The sequence below is a fragment of the Mya arenaria genome, chromosome 13, assembly GCF_026914265.1.
Source record: "Mya arenaria isolate MELC-2E11 chromosome 13, ASM2691426v1".
Lineage (NCBI taxonomy): Eukaryota > Metazoa > Mollusca > Bivalvia > Myida > Myidae > Mya > Mya arenaria.
This window is the reverse complement of record NC_069134.1, coordinates 12301528-12319610: the sequence shown is the minus strand read 5'-3', so window position 1 is coordinate 12319610 and position 18083 is coordinate 12301528. Positions and strand designations below refer to the sequence as shown.

The 18083-nt window shown below is 34.6% G+C and overlaps 1 protein-coding gene across 1 annotated transcript in view; it reads right to left on the bottom strand.

Moving 5' to 3' along the window:
- Positions 1 to 2229: 2229 nt before the first annotated feature.
- Positions 2230 to 18083, bottom strand: part of LOC128213467 (rho-associated protein kinase 1-like) — a 36123-nt gene continuing 20269 nt past the window's right edge. The window contains 14 exon segments of the mRNA XM_052919192.1: positions 2230 to 6175; positions 8469 to 8601; positions 8855 to 8920; positions 9709 to 9841; positions 12017 to 12082; positions 12326 to 12404; positions 12725 to 12893; positions 13137 to 13380; positions 13672 to 13898; positions 14303 to 14396; positions 15087 to 15273; positions 15472 to 15575; positions 16149 to 16218; positions 17721 to 17782. Of these exon segments, the coding sequence (XP_052775152.1) occupies positions 6070 to 6175; positions 8469 to 8601; positions 8855 to 8920; positions 9709 to 9841; positions 12017 to 12082; positions 12326 to 12404; positions 12725 to 12893; positions 13137 to 13380; positions 13672 to 13898; positions 14303 to 14396; positions 15087 to 15273; positions 15472 to 15575; positions 16149 to 16218; positions 17721 to 17782 (1740 nt within the window). The 3' untranslated portion in view covers positions 2230 to 6069.

Here is an 18083-nt window from a genome sequence, read left to right as displayed (position 1 = left end):
ACTCATGCGTAAACTAGTAGTTTTCTTCATGCATCAATAGTATTGAAATGGTCATTCGATGCTCAAGACGGGATAGCATATACTTCGTTCAAATTGTCAAATTTTTATTACAGATGTATTGACACAGAAAATTTATTGTATTATTCTTGAATATTGTCTCATGCATATTTATCTTTCCAGTTTTTTAATTTTCTGTAACCATGGCAGTGCAAGTCTTGCTGAGTCTGTGAGTGGGTCCAGCAGTGGGTCCAGATACTATACAACTCTTTAGTAGCATGTTTTCTCTATTTGATTTGTCTATAAGAACATTGAAGCCACGGCTATTATGAAGGCGCATTTCTTTTGGCTTTGAATATGAGTGTTTATCTGATTAAAGTATCCTGTCTGTGGCACACCTGATTAAAGTATCCCATCTGTGGCACATCCGATTATAGTATTCCTTCTGTGGCACACCCAATTAAACTATCCCATCTGTGGCACACCTGATTATAGTATTCGTCTGTGGCACACCCGATTAAAGTATCCCGTCTGTGGCACACCCGATTATAGTATTCCGTCTGTGGCACAACTGATTAAAGTATCCCGTCTGTGGCACACCCGATTATATTATTCCGTCTGTGGCATAACTGATTAAAGTATCCAGCATGTGGCACACCCGATTATAGTATTCCGTCTGTTGCATAACTGATTTAAGTATTCTGTCTGTGGCACATAGTACCCCGTCTGTGGCACACCCAATTATAGTATCCCCGTCTGTGGCACAACTGATTATAGTATCCCGTCTGTGTTACAACTGATTATAGTATCCCGTCTGTGGCACACCCGATTAAAGTATTCCGTCTGTGGCACACCCGATTATAGTACCCCGTCTGTGGCATAACTGATTATAGTATCCCGTCTGTGGCACACCCAATTAAAGTATCCTGTCTGTGGCACACCTGATTATAGTATTCCATCTGTGGCACATCCAATTAAAGTATTCGCCTGAGGCACACCTATATTGTCTTCTTATATCATTATCCTTTAGATAAATTATAAAAAAAATAATTAAATATTCATGTCTGGCATGAAATGAAATGCAATAGAAGACATAATTGCTTTTACATCTTTCTATACTGACAAATTCTGACACAAACTTTTCTTGAAACATTATTGGATTTAGTATAAATTAAAACTGAAGTTTAATACCTTATGAATTACTTTAATTATATAAACATTGTTTATCATTCACCAGAAATTATTTAAATTTGATTTACATTTAATTTTATATTTACTTCAAATTTTATTTATTTTTTATGTTAATATTCGAGAAAGAATATGAAAAAAATGCACTTGAAATAGCTCAATCTTTCTTTTGGGATGACTTCAAACTTTCAATTAACTAATTAAAGACACATGTTGCATGTATTCTTTGGGAAGTGTGCCCACTCTTACCACAAATCCTGAAAATCCACCTGCATCTATTGGTCTAGTAGATTTTATACTCATATTCCTGAATGATTATAAATACTAAAGTTCAAACATGTTGTGTTAAATGCCTGGAACAGCCTGTGTTGTTGTTTTTTTAAATAGAAAGATATATACGATTCAAACATTGTGTTAACTATTCGTTGAATGGCAATATGAAATATTTGTTCCCTTGGAATAGTGTTTCAAACTATTTCTTCTTTCGTCAGTGAAACTATTAAATGGCAAAGTTATTTTAATATAATAGTCATAAATAGCCAGTCTAGTACAAAGATCGACGAAAAGATCTTACCAGTAATATGCTCTATGACATTGCATAGAATGCTATGTTCTCATTCTAAAAACTACAAATGATCAGATTCCTAATAAAAATTTAAGGACAAGTAGGCGCCAATTTATCTTGTTTATTTTTTCTCAGTTAATCAATGGGCATAACTCGAGACATATTTAAGCATAAAAACTGTAATAGATCTTGCCACAAATATGTACATTTTCATTGGTAAAATGTGTAACAATTTTCATATGAATATCTTGAATGCTTTAAAAGGAATGGCTTAAATTGAAACTTGAAAATGCATTTTCTGCATGAAAACAAACAGACCTATGCTATCGCAACACGTTGACTCTTTCAAAAAGGTAAAAGTGAATTTTCATAAATCTGTTTAAAGAAGTTAAACATGATCCCAAAATCACTGCCCTGAACAGTTATCATTTTAATTGATCTTCAATACAGCCACTAGATACTGAGGACATAACACCAAACAGTTTTATAAATATTTTAATTAGGCAAATATACATGCTAATTGAACATGGCCTAGATAAAGGCTGGAATTACAAAATATGTTATACTGATAATTAATGATGATACCATATAGCAACTGTACATAACAAGATTTGTCATAGACAAACAGCACTTGCATAACAACATGTACAATATTATACATCTAACAACAATAAACTAACAATTTACATCACACAGAATAATAGTCTCTGTTTCCTATACTTTACAGTCAGCTAGAATGTGGACGAACTATATAATGTGGTTGACATGGGATTATGTGAAAATTGTATTGATATTTATATAATATAATTATTCAAATAGTACGACTATTATAATAATTGGGTTCAACTGTCAACAAGCCTAGGCTACAATATGGTCACTATTCCATGTAATATAAATGTAGGGCTCAGTGCAAGGCAGTGTGACTGACATCTTGGGCTTGCTATGTGGGAGGCCATACTGGAATAATCTTGATCGTGTTCAAAGGGACTTGAGATTTTCAAGAAGTTGCGGCCCGGCAGCATAAAATCATTTTGGCTATGTCATTTTTGCTTAATTTAATGGCGACCAACTCTTACATTATTTTCTGCTTATTTCATAAAAAAATCATGCAAAGGAAACAATGTAAGTTTCTTAAACTTGATTTTATCCATTCTATCAACTCCTATATTTTATAACACAAAGTATAAACTGACACATTGCATTCCATCACTGGAATAACATGTTTTTGTTCGAAGATATTCAATTCCAAGTGGTAGCGTTAAATCAAATTATTCAAATATGTTAAGCCAGTTCTATCACAGTGAGTAACAAGTCAGACAGATCCAGTTCATAGCAATCTCATAATGGCACAAAAACATTACATGTATACATACACATTTTCACTGTCATCAATGGTGAAAAAAGGTGAAAAAATCACAAAATAATGCCAGAATAATGTTTTGAAGGAGTAACTTTGAAATATCAATGGAAATTTCATTCAGATGACAGCCACCTTTCATATATATTGATTTGGCCACTTTAAGAAAGCTGTTATTATAACATTAAATATGTTTTTACACTGTATAATCTTGAAATTAATTAATTATATCTTTTTACTGATATTAATATCAGCAATGATTCGAAAGAAACTGTTATTCTATGCATGCCAAAACATATTATGGTTCCTGGTTTTTTTCCCCCAAAGGAATATTTAGACTAACACAGTAGAATATAACACCAAGCAAATTAGTGTTTCAGCAGTAAGCACACGTTAGAGGAAGAGACACATTCAGTCGATATCCAGGTATTATATGTATTGTATATGTGTAGAGTATCTATATATAATTATATGTGTGAGTAGTTCTAATTACATGTAACAATTATGATCTATATACAGGATTTTCTACTTCCATTAGAATAAAACAATTATTTACATCACGATTATAAAATATAATCTATTCCCAGTATGACTATACATATTAACATGATTGTGAAGACAGGCTTGAAATGACATAATCACATTCAATTAGCACAAGACAACTAAACAAAAGCACTAGATGCAGTTAAGGTTTGCTATTATACAGTAATGACCAGCACCATTATAAGAGCAGCAACAAATACAGAAATGTTTTGAACATGTATGCCGTAGTGTTTACAGTATCATTTCAACTAAATAGTTATTCTTTACTTGCCCATCCATTGATTTAACCTGAATTTGTAAGTTACAGAGTTCATAACCCATTTTTAAAGTGTCGTCCAAGTCAGCAAATTGGACTTTCTTTGTTTTGTTTATGGCTTATTTTCAGTTAACAACTTGTAAGATCTTTAAAGAACTACTTAAACAAAAAAAAAGATTGCCTTTGAAATAGTTTTCAACAAAATATATAATAATGTAACAATGAAGTATGACAAGTTGCATCAAATATAAGAGACAGTTCAGTTCAAATAAGTTTTAGCAAATGGTAGAATATCAGTCAAATCACATCATAAAATTCCTTCATTTTCTTCGCAAAGAAATACCAGGCATCTCTTGAAATTTGATAGCAAAGCAATATGAAAGACATCTGTTAGAACATAAATATCAAAACTCCTTTCCCTACTGAAATTAACTTGAACACATTAAATATTAGCTAACACTCTAAATATATGAGAATATATATCTGCAAAAGATACAGAATGAAACAATGCACTTGTAATGCAATATACAAATGCACGTATTACTACAAAATAACACTAATCTGGGTTTGAATTATGCTTCAAGGCAAACACAAGAGATATGTGATATATAGGCATATATATATATACATACAAAGTTTTGAGACACAAGCATTTCTGCCAATAGCATTTGACCACTGACACCGGAGCCAATATTTGTTCATTACAACATTATACAACTATTATGCAGACCACTGATCGATAGTTCTTGTCATAAAGATAAGTATATTGTATTTGAAAGTTATCAAATGTCCACTAAAAAGCTATCCTGTAATGTTCAATTCAGTGTAATAAGGGTTTTAGCCAGCGCAGGTTTTTAAAAAGGTGCGGCCAAATAAGGACACTGTGATTAGAGGAAAAATCGTACATTGTATCGGCTGTAGTTATAGACAGTCTGAAAAGTTTAATTCCATAAAGGCAGAAGGGTGTCCATGCTGGTCACCATGAGGGCAGACAGGTGCTACCAAAACAGGATAGGGAGCAGCCCCATTTCATAACTCTACAGCTGATACCCTATGTACAAGTCAGTGGTACTGAAATACATTACTTTCACATTGTGGCATAAGCCAATGGCGTAAAACAATGATATAAGGGGTTTGTAGTTCAGAGAAGTTATGGTATGATTTAGGAGTACGGATTCATTCTTGGTCCAACATCTGCCCACTTGTAAGTAGACCCACTAACAAATGTGATAAATATCTGTCAGTATTCTTACAGCAGTCTTTTTATGGGTAAAAAGCATAGTTAGCAAATTAGTTGATATGCATGAACAAATATTTTCAGAAAAATATTGCTACGGATAGTTAAAAAAGCGTAACTATTTCACTTTTTAATAACAAACTGTCCAACTGAAAGAAATAGAAAGAAAATATATGACCTATTACAGACAACTTAAAATTGTCAAAATATGAAATTCAACAATAAGTTTCTTTTTTATATACAAAAGTAATTTATACAAAACTCTAAAAAGAAAAAAAATGGTGGAATGTTTTCTCTGTACCTGCGTAAGAAACTGTCGAGTGAGTTTTTGATTTTCTAGGTTTATATTGCAGCTTGATTGATGATATACAAATTAATGAGATAATTATTGTGCTAAGGTTGGAAAAAATTGCTTTAATCTTACTTGTATCTCATAATTGTTTTAACATTTTAATTAATGATTGCTGACAACAAAATAAATATAAACCTGAAATATATCTGCATAAAATATTTGCTAACAAACTTCTTACACATTGACTTTGAAATGGTTTCTAAATAGTTGAGAAGAATCTGCTTATTAATCTACTTCATTGAAACTAAACATCACTGCTGTATTATTTTGACAGACACCATATAGATAAGGTATAACCATTGTGACAATTCCGACCATTTCCCAACACATTCATGTACAGTACGCTCACACTTTAGGCATATCTTCGTTCTTATTTCATCTGTTGCAGAACTATAAATCTGACTTTAGTCCGCACAGTTAATAAATCTGGTTACAGAGACGTCGTTGAGATTAAGCCTCTGTGGAGGTATGGGATAGCGCTGGACAGTGGTAACCAGAAAACACTGCATGGGTATTCCATGTGATATTTCACAAAGTTTCAAAGTATGTCACTATGGTGTTTTCTATGTTTATCTCAGTTTGGTCTGGAGTTTGGGGGCAGAGTGGCGGACGACCCTGACCTTACAGTTCGATTGGTCGCCCCAAACGATGAATACTGCTTCGTGTTTCTGTTGGACGGCCTGAAAGTTACGTAGAAATGTTTTAAATATATTGGATTTTATATATTACATATTACATGTGTCATATCGATGAAATACTTGTAAACTTTGTCATAGAGGATGATACTTTACATCTGTATAATATTCAGAGGCATTAAAGAATAGTTACAGTTGACCACCTGCATCAAAATTTTATGGATAAGCACATTTCAATAATTACTCAAAACATGAAAATGATCATTAATACATTTAAGGTATATATCAATTTTGGTCAAATATAATGATATGATACATAATATATGTGTCCCTACCAATTATTTATGTTAGTGTTCTAGTACATTATGAAATGGAAAAGAAACAAAAATATCAGGCAACCAAAAATGGAAATAAAATATCTGCAGACACATTTTGATATAGATATATTTATACTTCAATTTATTGTGTTACGAAAAAACAACAATAGCTTTCACCACATTAAAAGGGGGTGTCAATTTTGAAGTGAAAGAAAGACCACACAGCAGGATGGTTTATCACAGACTGGTGATATTTAATCACAATTAATTTCTAAGGTGAGCTGAATTCAGGATTTGTTAAATCAATTATTCCATGTCGGAATCACTTTTCATAACCAAGTACATATACTAATTTAAAGACTTAGAAAAACAGATATGTATAATGCATTAAAGGCATGTCCCGATAAAATAGAGTCTACTTTTAACTACTTCATTCCAGCAACAGCCATCAAACCAACAATGTTCTTTCAACATAAAACACTAAAGCGGCTTTGTCTGCATTTACAACTGATAATTGGCATTTTAGCATTTACAACAATCAGGCTGAGATTCAGTTAATTCAGATTTAGAGAATAATGCATATATACACATAATGGTGTAAAGTGTCCTTGTCCATGCATTTACATTTCAACTAAAACTGTTACTTGATAGTTTTGTGGGCATTTATCATTTCAATTAAAATAGAAAAACAAAGCACAAATAAAATGATCTAAAACTTCAAAATAAACATAGTATAAATTAAAAAGAACTGTGCTCAGTCTTTTTAGAACTGAAAAACAAAATCTTAACTGAGGCTTTTTCAGCAAATTAAAAAAAAGCACCATGAGCAGTTGACAACGCTAGCCTGTTTTTTCTTAGTTGACCAAGGGACAAAACTCTTACAATATTTAATCCAGATTGATGTGACTTGCTACACGTTGTGCTTTGTCATTGTTAACATGTATCAAGTTTCATGCAATCTTCTTTAATTCCAAATTGTAATTTGCAGCTATGGCAACAATGACGACACCATGGGCTACGACAATACAACTTTCTTTTCTTTGTACATCAGACAAGCTAAACAACGACCATATCTGTATTTGAAGAAAATGCCCACAACAGCACATGTTTACAACACTGCTGTATATGAATTACATGGGGTCACAAAACAAGATAAGTGCATGGTATCTACCAATCATTTGTGTGCTTACTGAAACAAAGATGAACAAAGTATTTACAGCACCAGAAAATATACCTTGTAAAAACTGGGAATGGTTATTGAACACATTTCAAGAGACAGCATTGAATTTTTGGCATGTAATTCCTTAGATGTTACATGTTACAAAATAGTGAACAGTATATCAAAGATCTACATTACTACAATTCACTTTTTCCTCATTAGTCCAAGACACTAATGCCATAAAAACAATCCACAGAAGCCTCAAATAAATCTAAATTTTCTCCTATCTAATATCCCCAAAACAAGAAATAGGCTTTTTTTTGTTCTACTGCCATTGTTCCCGCAGAAAAAACAACTATTCAAATGATAAAAAGTTACAGCAGTCAGACGCTATTATACTCTTCAGAGATGTCATCAAAATAGACAGTCTTCCAGCTTGATACTTTGAAACTTCAAAACAGAAAAAAAAACAACATCATATTGAGATTGATCATAAAGAAATGGTCCAATAATGTTAAAGTGTACTTAGTCTTAATCTGGCTGAGACCGCTACTTAAGCATAGTGTTGTAAGGATATTTATGGTATAGCTCAACAGTCAAAGAGGGACACAATCCTACAATAAGACCACATTACTGACCAGTTTATCATAAGATTTTCACTAATTAATAAGTAATTTCCCAGGATCATTCATCTGCAAGTAGCAAAAAGCCATTCATATGACATAAAATTCAGCAATCAAAATTGAGCCACATCATACATAAAAATGCCTATTTAACACAAAAACATAATCAGTCACTTCTTTTGATTGTTGATTTAAATATTTAACCCCTGTTATCCCCAAATGAACCCCTATAAACATACCCAAGTGTTCCAGAGCTGACAATTCCTTTCTTGGAGATTTTCTTGCTGAGGTGCATCACCCAGCTCTTCTGAAGGTCGGCAGACTCGGCAAGCAATAACAGTTCCTTTACCTGGATGTTCTGGTCAAAGTTCACTGCAGAAAAGAAGTTGTTTATCAATAAACAAACCTCTAAGGTAGTATTGGAAACACTAAACTGGCTACTCTGCTCAACATATCATAATACCGTAGTAATTCATAAACTTTGTAACATTACAGTAAGTATATTATCTTACTAGTCTATTAGAAGTAATCCCTTATGTTTAAAATATCAACATTTTAATTCTAAGGTAAGAACTCATTCTAAAATACTTGTACATGTAGCCAAAGATCACCTGCTTTTTCTTACCTTTACAATATGCCACAAACTCCTCCTTCTTGTCAAAGTGATCTTTGTGAACTTTAGTATGACATCCTGCAAAAGTTTAGTACTTTCTAAAGCAAGACTGCATACCATAAGGAAACAAAACAATTAATGCATTGCTCGAATTCAAGCTTACACACTGGACACTCATGATGAATTTAATTGCTAAAATTTATATTATTGAAACCATGGCTTCTTAAAGTTTGGAAACCTCAACCCCCCCTCCCCCCTCCAAAAATATATCTAAAAAAAACCACACACACAACCAAAAAAAATGTTATTTCCAAACAACGATTGTTACAAATTTCCAGAAATATATGCGGTGGTACAAAAAAAAAATATTATAAAATTAGCAAATACCTTTAAAACTGTTTTCAACCAGCAATGGTACTCAATTATAATTTAAATTTAACAGTTTGGTAATCAACAACCGGATTTATCATGTACTGATCAACGACATAAGCAGTATGATTTGTGGAAATACGGACCGATTTTAACACTTTGATGGATAGCTGCCAGCACATAATTGCTAAATAACAGATATTGAGAGTTCATTGTAGCGGAAAAAGCAACTGGCCGTGTTGGTCTGATGATTACCAGGACACTTTTATTGGGGGTAAATTGGGATGTAAGAATGACCTAACAAGGTTTGTGTATTACAATTTCTACAAATTTTACTGATTTAGTCGTTTTATACCGAAATTATAAAAAAAGAAAAAGAATCGGACCAATTTTTTAGCCACTTTCTTTTACTGAAATCGGTCTGGCATTGTCAAAATTGGTCCACACTGGCAAATTGCTGGTTTTTAGAAGCCCTGATTGAAACATTGACTACTTACGCCTGCACTCCATGGAGGGAGGTGGGTGGATCATGTGCCACATGGGCTTGTTGCAAGAGTCACACGTGGTCGGTGTACGGAAATGAAGCTCGATAAACTCATGACCCTTATACTCTATAGTGCCTGCCTTTGACTGAAAAAGTCATTGTAAACATATTTGAGGGTGAGAGTGGTCTAGTAGCATATGTTGGGTTCGATCACAACTAGGATAATTTTGCCTATGTATTGGTTTTTAAACAGAACAAGAGGGCCAAATGGCCCTGAATTGCTCACCTGTCATATTGCACATTCTTCCATTATATACAAATATTGAAAACCTAAGCCTATGAACACGGGGCGTGGCCAATTTTGACCCCAGGGCTAAAGTTTGAACAATCTTAATAGTGGTCCGATAAACGATGCTTCATACCAAATATCTAAGGCCTTCACCTTTTGGTTTCGTAGAAGAAGATTTTTTAAGTTTTCCTTATATATGTATATAAGGAAACCCATGACCGCCCGGGTGGGGCCATTTTTTGACCCCAGGGCCAAAGATTGAACAATATTGGTACAAGTCAACTAGATGATATATCATGCCAAATATCTAAGCTCTTGTCACTACTTGATTTTACGTGTGTATCTATATATGTATATTTGTTATTAATTGTTGTATGTGGCCCATATTGAAAATTGGTATGTGTACCAAATATGTTATCCAGTTTAAATTAAGACGTCTTTGTGAGTTCGGAGAAGATTTTTTAAGTTTTCACTATAACACATATAGAGAAAACCCATCAGCCCCGGGGTGTGGCCAATTTTGACCCCAGGGCCATAATTTGAACAAACTTTATAGAGGTCCACTAGACGATGAATCATACCAAATATCTAAGCTCTAAGCAACGTAAGTTCAGAGGAGATGATTTTTGAAGTTTTCACTATAAACATATAGAGAAAACCCATGACCCCCCAAGGGGGCGGGGCCAATTTTGACCCCAAGGCCATAATTTGAACAATCTTTGTAGAGGTCCACTAGATGATGAATCATGCCAAATATCTAAGCAACGTAAGTTCAGAGGAGATTTTTGATTTTTTTACTATAAACATATAGAGAAAACCCATGACCCCCCAAGGGGCGGGGCCAATTTTGAACCCAGGGCCATAATTTGAACAATCTTTGTAGAGGTCCACTAGACGATGAATCATGCCAAATATCTAAGCTCTAGTCCAAGTAAGTTAAGAGGAGAAGATTTTTGAAGTTTTAACTATAAACATATCAAGTATACCCATGACCCCCCGGGGCGGGGCCAATTTTGACCCCAAGGCCATAATTTGAACAATCTTTGTAAAGGTCCACTAGACGATGAATCATGCCAAATATCTAAGCTCTAGTCCAAGTAAGTTCAGAGGAGAAGATTTTTGAAGTTTTCACTATAAACATATAGAGAATACCCATGACCCCCCCGGGCGGGGCCAATTTTGATCCCAGGGCCATAATTTGAACAAACTTTGTAGAGGTCCACTAGACGATGAATCATGCCAAATATCTAAGCTCTAGGCCAAGTAAGTTCAGAGGAGAAGATTTTTTAAGTTTTCACTATAAACATATAGAGAAAACCCATGACCCCCCGGGGCGGGGCCAATTTTGACCCAAGGGCCATAATTTGAACAATCTTGGTAGAGGACCATTTGGTGATCCTACCTACCATATATCAACGGCCTAAGCCTTGTGGTTTGGGAGAAGAAGATTTTTAAAGTTTTTCCTTTTGGTTGCCATGGCAACCAGAGTTCTGCATGGAGTTGAATTCTTTGAACAACTTTGATAGAAGACCACCCAAGGAACATCCCTATGAAGTTTTATTAATATTGGCCAAGCGGTTAAGGAGGAGATGTCTTTTAAGTAAATTGTTGACGGACGCCGCACGCCGGACAAAAGGCGATCACAAAAGCTCACCTTGTCACAAAGTGACAGGTGAGCTAAAAAGGACTCTGGATTGATTTTATAAGCTAGTAGCTTTTTCCTGAATCGAGCTCAAAGAAATAACTTCAAACTGAACATAAGGATATTATCTTTGTGAAGCATACTGTTTTTAAATGCTAGCACCAGCAACAACATATTTACAGATATGTTCAATTGAAACAAAGAATTATTAGATATTTTTATATGTCTCAAAAAACCATTAGAAATGGAATAACGTGACCCAAAGTGATTATGTCTTGTTATCAACATGATCTTCATGCACTGAAAGCCTTACGGGCTATTTCTCTAAGAAGGGTTTGCAAAAGACAGTTAATAATACATTGAACCAGCTCAGAAATGGTGCTATCGTACCTGGTTGCTGGACTCTAATTGATTCTCTTCCGACTTCCTGTTTTCACCCTCAATGGCGTACAACACCTAAAACATTTTATTAGGTTAGCTCACTAGTGATTTGAAAAATCTACAAACGCAAACAAAAGATCAAAGAATAACTGACATCATGTAGCTGTAAGCCCCGCTGCTTGTGCATGACTTCAAACTAATTTTGAAATTAACCAGAATGAAATGCCTAACCAACATTGCCTGTTACAGCAATCAAGTGATAGTTTGCTTGTTTTTCAAAAACATATCAAAGGAGTTATCATGAAACCTTTATTATACCTGGAAGATTCTAGGAATGTCTTTGGCTTCGGCCCTGTACACATCCCCCTGCGTCACACCTCGTACATGGTACAGTTTCCTGTAAGAAAACAGCATAATACTCTGTACTATCGCACCATTCTGTACCATACAATAAGTTTTAGACTGAATGCTTTAAATACTTACTGACTTTCTGAAACTTAAGAGAGAAATAACACAACTTGATAAAACCAGCACAAAATATAGTCACTAAGTTTAATTATTTACATTACATAGTGCAGAGCATTAACACACATTACCAACCCAAATAAACAAACACAATTTAGTTAAAAACAACGAAACAGCAGATCTGGGCAAATCATAGTTCATCCCTTAATTACATAAATTTATAAACACAATACCATGGCAAGCCAAACTCACTCTATATCGAGCACAAGAACAGGCATGGCTTTCTGTTTTTCTGCCTCACTGCCATAGAAGAGCACCTTACGGGAACTGACTACCACATACTGTTTCCTCCATCCATACTTCTTGATGTTCTGTTTATTAGGGACTGACAACCAGCCCTCCATGTGGCTGTCTGAGGGTGCTGTGGAAAAACACACAGGATAAATATTACATTTCTCATACAAGTAAATGCAATGTGAAAAGGACTGCATTTTTTAATTTTCAAAGTTACAAATATTAAATTGTCATCATCATCAGTGATGGATAAGATGACATTTATGTTTTATTTAAAGTGACCTTTTTTCTGATTCTCATTTTTGCCAACAGATTTTCTTCCTGAATGCCAGAGGCTGTCAAACTTCATCATTTTAAAACAAACCCCAACCTGTAGAGGACAATGAGGAGTTATGTAAGGAGACGTCCCCATCCTCGAGACTCCCGCTGTGTATGGAGGCAGTATCAAGCGAGGAAAAGGATAGTTTCTGCTGGAGGAGCTCAATCTCGCTGTCCTTGGCATCCAGCTCCATCTGTAGCTTGTTTCTTGTTTGGCCCTCCTCATACAGAGCGGCCTGGGTCTCTGACAGGTCGTGCTGGAACTTCTCAACCATCTTACTGTACTTCTCACGTTCCTGTACAATGGGTAAATAAAACTGTAGTCAAGATGCCACTAGGTTATTGTATGATATTAATAATTATAAACTTGTCATTTATTATAATTTATAATTAAGTAATAAATGTCCCATGTATAAAAAATACATCTGTACATGAGTAACAGCCCAAACGCAGAAACTCTTTCTATGTACAAAAATATAAATATTTTGGGGCATAAAAATACATATTTTGGGGCATAAAAATACCCTTTAAACCCACTCATTGTACACCAAATGTCCGAGCTATACATCAAATCCATATGATCTCACCATGGACAGTTCCTGCTGAAGCTTCCTACCCTCCTTCTCCTTCTTCCTGACTTCCTGGGCAGAAACTGTGTTCTTCTTGTTGCCCTGGTTTCGGAAGTCCTTCCTGTTCATAATCTCTGCAAGTTTGTTCACGGCCTGCTCCTTCTTCATCTTCTCCTCGGTGAACTGCTTCTTCAGCTTCTCCAGTTCTTCTGAGGCAACCGGCTGCTTCTGCAAATTCACCAAGTCTGCAAGAGAAGTTAGAATAAGAAAGCTGTAGGGCTTCAGATTGATGTTAGTGGAAGTTGGCATTGCCACAAGGGGAATCATAATATCTTATTGTCCAAGGAAAATGGCAGAATTTGTTTATCAGTTAAGTTTATCATATATGTAGTGTATTGGTTGATAGTTTTTCTATATAAACACTGCAAGTATTGATATAGTGTCTTTGTTACTACAAAAACTCTAGTCAGCAGTTCTTTCAGAAAATAGAAAAGATTAAAATGTAAATCAAGCTAAAGACAAGATTATGTTGTTAACAGTGTAATTTCTATCACAAATCTCTACACCCACACAACTTCATAAATGCTGAAGCAGTAAATCCTAGAACGGAAGATCATGTCCAATACATAGAATAAACACAGCTACATACCATCATTTAATTTTCTTATTCTGTTGAGTAACTCTTCCCGATCCATTTGTAAACTATCAATCGTCTTGTTATAGTCTCTCTTTGACTCTTCAAGCTGAAAGAATGTCAATGTATATGCATTTGTATATATTTACATTGCATGAATTGCCTTGTTGTTTGTGAAGAAAAAACATGATGTTGATATTGTAATGCAAGGGGTTTTGGTATCATTGTTTTTTCAATACTAAGCTGTTTAGATAAGCGCAAAGTCATTTGACAGATGATATACAACATTTCAATTATTGGCTACTCTTCTTAACAAATGTAAGTTGTGGATAATCATCCTTTAATAATAAATACTTAGCCGCAGAAAATTTTACTATTTTCTAAATCATGATGAATAAATATTTATAATGTAAATACAAAAGCAGGAGAAATTGCTTGCAAATTTCCCATTAAGCGTCCCATGGCATTTGCCTGTGTGCTCTTATGTGCTCTCATCAGACAGATTGAACACATGAAAAAATGTGCAGATAAATTACATATAAAACTTTAAAGTGTAGAGAAAGAAATGAACCTTTCTTATGCATACAGAGATGACACACGGCAAAAAGTCAAAACAAACATCATGAATAAGTTGAATGTTTCATCACTAATTTATTTCAACATATTCCATTGGAAATAAAAATGTGTTTTTACCTAAATTATTACGGTAATGAATAAATATTTCAACTTTATCACAGACTCGTAAAAATAAATTGTCATCCGCACAAAACTGTACATTTCTGTCACAACATCCACATACCGTGGTGATGATGTTATCCTTCTTGCCAAGCTCACTCTTGTGTCGAGACAGAAGTTCTTTTATCTCCAGCTCCAACATTGTCTTTTCCTTCTCTACGTCAGAGAGCTGCTCCTCTGCAATCGTCCGTGCCAGCTGCTCAGAGTCTGCCTTTGCCATGGCTAGTTGCAGCTGACCTCCTAATGATTCTCTGTGATAGGAACAGAAAAACTACTGTAATATTTAAATGCATTGGTTGTCTTCATAACTTACCTGAACAGAATATGAAAATGAAAGAGTCTTCAGAATTTCAAATGACATAAACCTTGAATGATACAAAGAGCTTGTGATGAAAGCTACCCACAAACATTAATCAACTGATATAAACATTAACTCAGCTTGCACTTACTTTTCCTGATCCAGTGACTTCATGTCGTCCAGTAGGTCCTGGACCTTATTCTCCTTGCCTACAACTTCATCCTTTAACTCTTTTACCTGGTTACGGTACAGTGACTGGAAATAACACATGTACATTAAACAATCTGCACCAGTAAAATGCTTTTTGGGCTTGCTCAAAATCTAGATTTTATTTAGCATTGGATTGTAATTTTTTATGCCTGTCACTAGGGTAAGAATTTGGGTTTGTTCGTCCAAAAGTTTAGTTTTTTTTTACTAGGGATGCCCTTATATAGGAAACCATATCATCAAAGAACTCATGAAACAACTAGTTTATTTGACATTTCCTATCTGGTTTAGGCTCTAAGGAAACTTGTGTCAACAACATACAAACTGCCCAAAATTATTCAAAGAACTTGTCATTTGGCTGTAAGCAATATTTCGTTCAGTTGACACACTAGAATTCATTTTTGAATAATGTGTACTTCACAAGTGAGAATGTGATTGACATGGCAGCTGAATGGCTGAAACCATTTCAGGGAGGGGTTTGGGGGCCACATTAGGACACAATGATGTTAAAAACCCGGCTGAGATGTGTAAAACTGTAGTTTTAAAAAGCTCCTTTGGCAATCACATTCCTGCATTTTTAAATGAATCCCTATGTCAAAACAAATACTGCAGCCTACTTACAGAGAAGTACTGTTCAGCCTCAAACTGGTCCTGCAGCTCTTTCATCTGCAGCTCATTCAGTGACATCTCCCTGTGAATAAAGTGATATGAATACTGTCAACACAACCAACAAGGGCTCATGTGTATTAAGGTCCAGGGCTTCTAAAAAGTTGTGATCTCTATCAGTCCAGGCACATGTTGTCCTTGTATACCATCCCCTCCCCCCAGCCCTCCCCCCCCCCCACTCACCCAAAAAAGAAAACTCTAAAAGTTTTTGACAAACATAATTTCAGACATACATAATTATTTTCAAAAATAATTCATTTTGTGTGTATTTTTATTTAAACACCCAAAAGTTTATTCATACTTGATGTGAATAACAACATTTTGGTCATGATTTGAAGGTTCTCAAACGACAAATATTAATTTTTCGGATGGTATTTTCTAACCAGCCTAGCACAAACCTGGTACATATGGTAGTTGGTTAACCAGTCTAGAGAAAAATTCAATCATACGGTTTTCGACTAACCTATTTAAATTTTCATCAAACAAACCAAAGTGTCACTTCATTTAGCGCCTGGCAATACATTACCGGGCACCTTAAATTGCTACACAATGGGACTTACATTAGACGCAGTAAATAATCATTGATAGTTGTGGATAAATTAATGTTACCATTAACAAGAGGTGTATCCAAACCTGCCATATAGCATGTTTACATGCAAAACCTGATTGAAAGAAAAGGTTTTATTTTTATTTCGTACATGGAACAAAAATGAAAGGCAAACAATATCCAAAATATTTGCATTATTGAGTTAGCAAGTTTTGAGCTATACAAAATCAGGAATTATCGTATCCGATTGGATGCTTTCTATGTTAACTTTAAAACCATTTTTAAACCATAATGATACTTAAATAATTTAAATTTCACAGTTTACTAATCCACACACGCATTTATCAGGTTATGATGGGCAGCATATGAGTGACTGATTTCAACAGTTCTTTAATGGATGGCTTATGAAATAACTTAATTTGTTAATTATGTGTCTCCTGTGATCTACCACATGATTTGACTGTTAACACTCGTCTGCGAACAAGGTTCGTGAATTACAATTTTTACATATTTTACTGACTTAGCCGTTTTGAACTGAAATTATAAACAAGAGGGCCATGAAAGCCCTAAATTGCTCACCTGAGTAAAAGTGTTTAACCTTTGTAATCAATATAGCTTGATATTTGTTCTCAAAGCTGTACAACAGACATAGACTGATCAAATTACTTTGTGCTCACGTGAGCTAAAAATAAACAAATTTCGGACCGACTTCATCCGGTAACTATTTTCTGTAACCTGCCATGGTCATATTGGTCCTGCCAGCAGTTTTTGAATCACTGGTATGGTTTAAAGTCTGGTTTTTAACTTGGACGGAAAACCCAAGATCTTAAGTCTATGGTTTATTTCCAACTCTCATAGAAAAATGGTGGTTTAAACTGCTGCATACCATTCTCAGGTGAAGGTCATTCTCAAGTTTAGCCAGTATTTACACATTTTTAAATACACATATTTTGTATAAAAAACTGACTATTCAAACTCACTCTTTCAATCTTTTGATCTCATCTTCAAGTGATGTCTTTTCTCTTTGTACTTCCTCCATGTCCTGTCAAAACATATAAATACATTGCTTTTGATAATCACACAAAAGTCCCATGCCTAAAAAAAAAGTTTATGATGGATGAAAGAAAGCCCAAACAGGGTTACGGGGTGGGCTTACAACCCTGTTATGTAAAGCAAAAAAATAATCCTTGTTTTAAGCAACAAAACAATGTATTTAAGGATATTCCCTTTCATATAAACAACTTCAACACATCATTCTTGTAAAGATAATTGATCTTAAGGGTAAGTAAACTTGAAGCTAACCACATTATACTGTGGGGTGGGGGTAATACATTAAAACACCA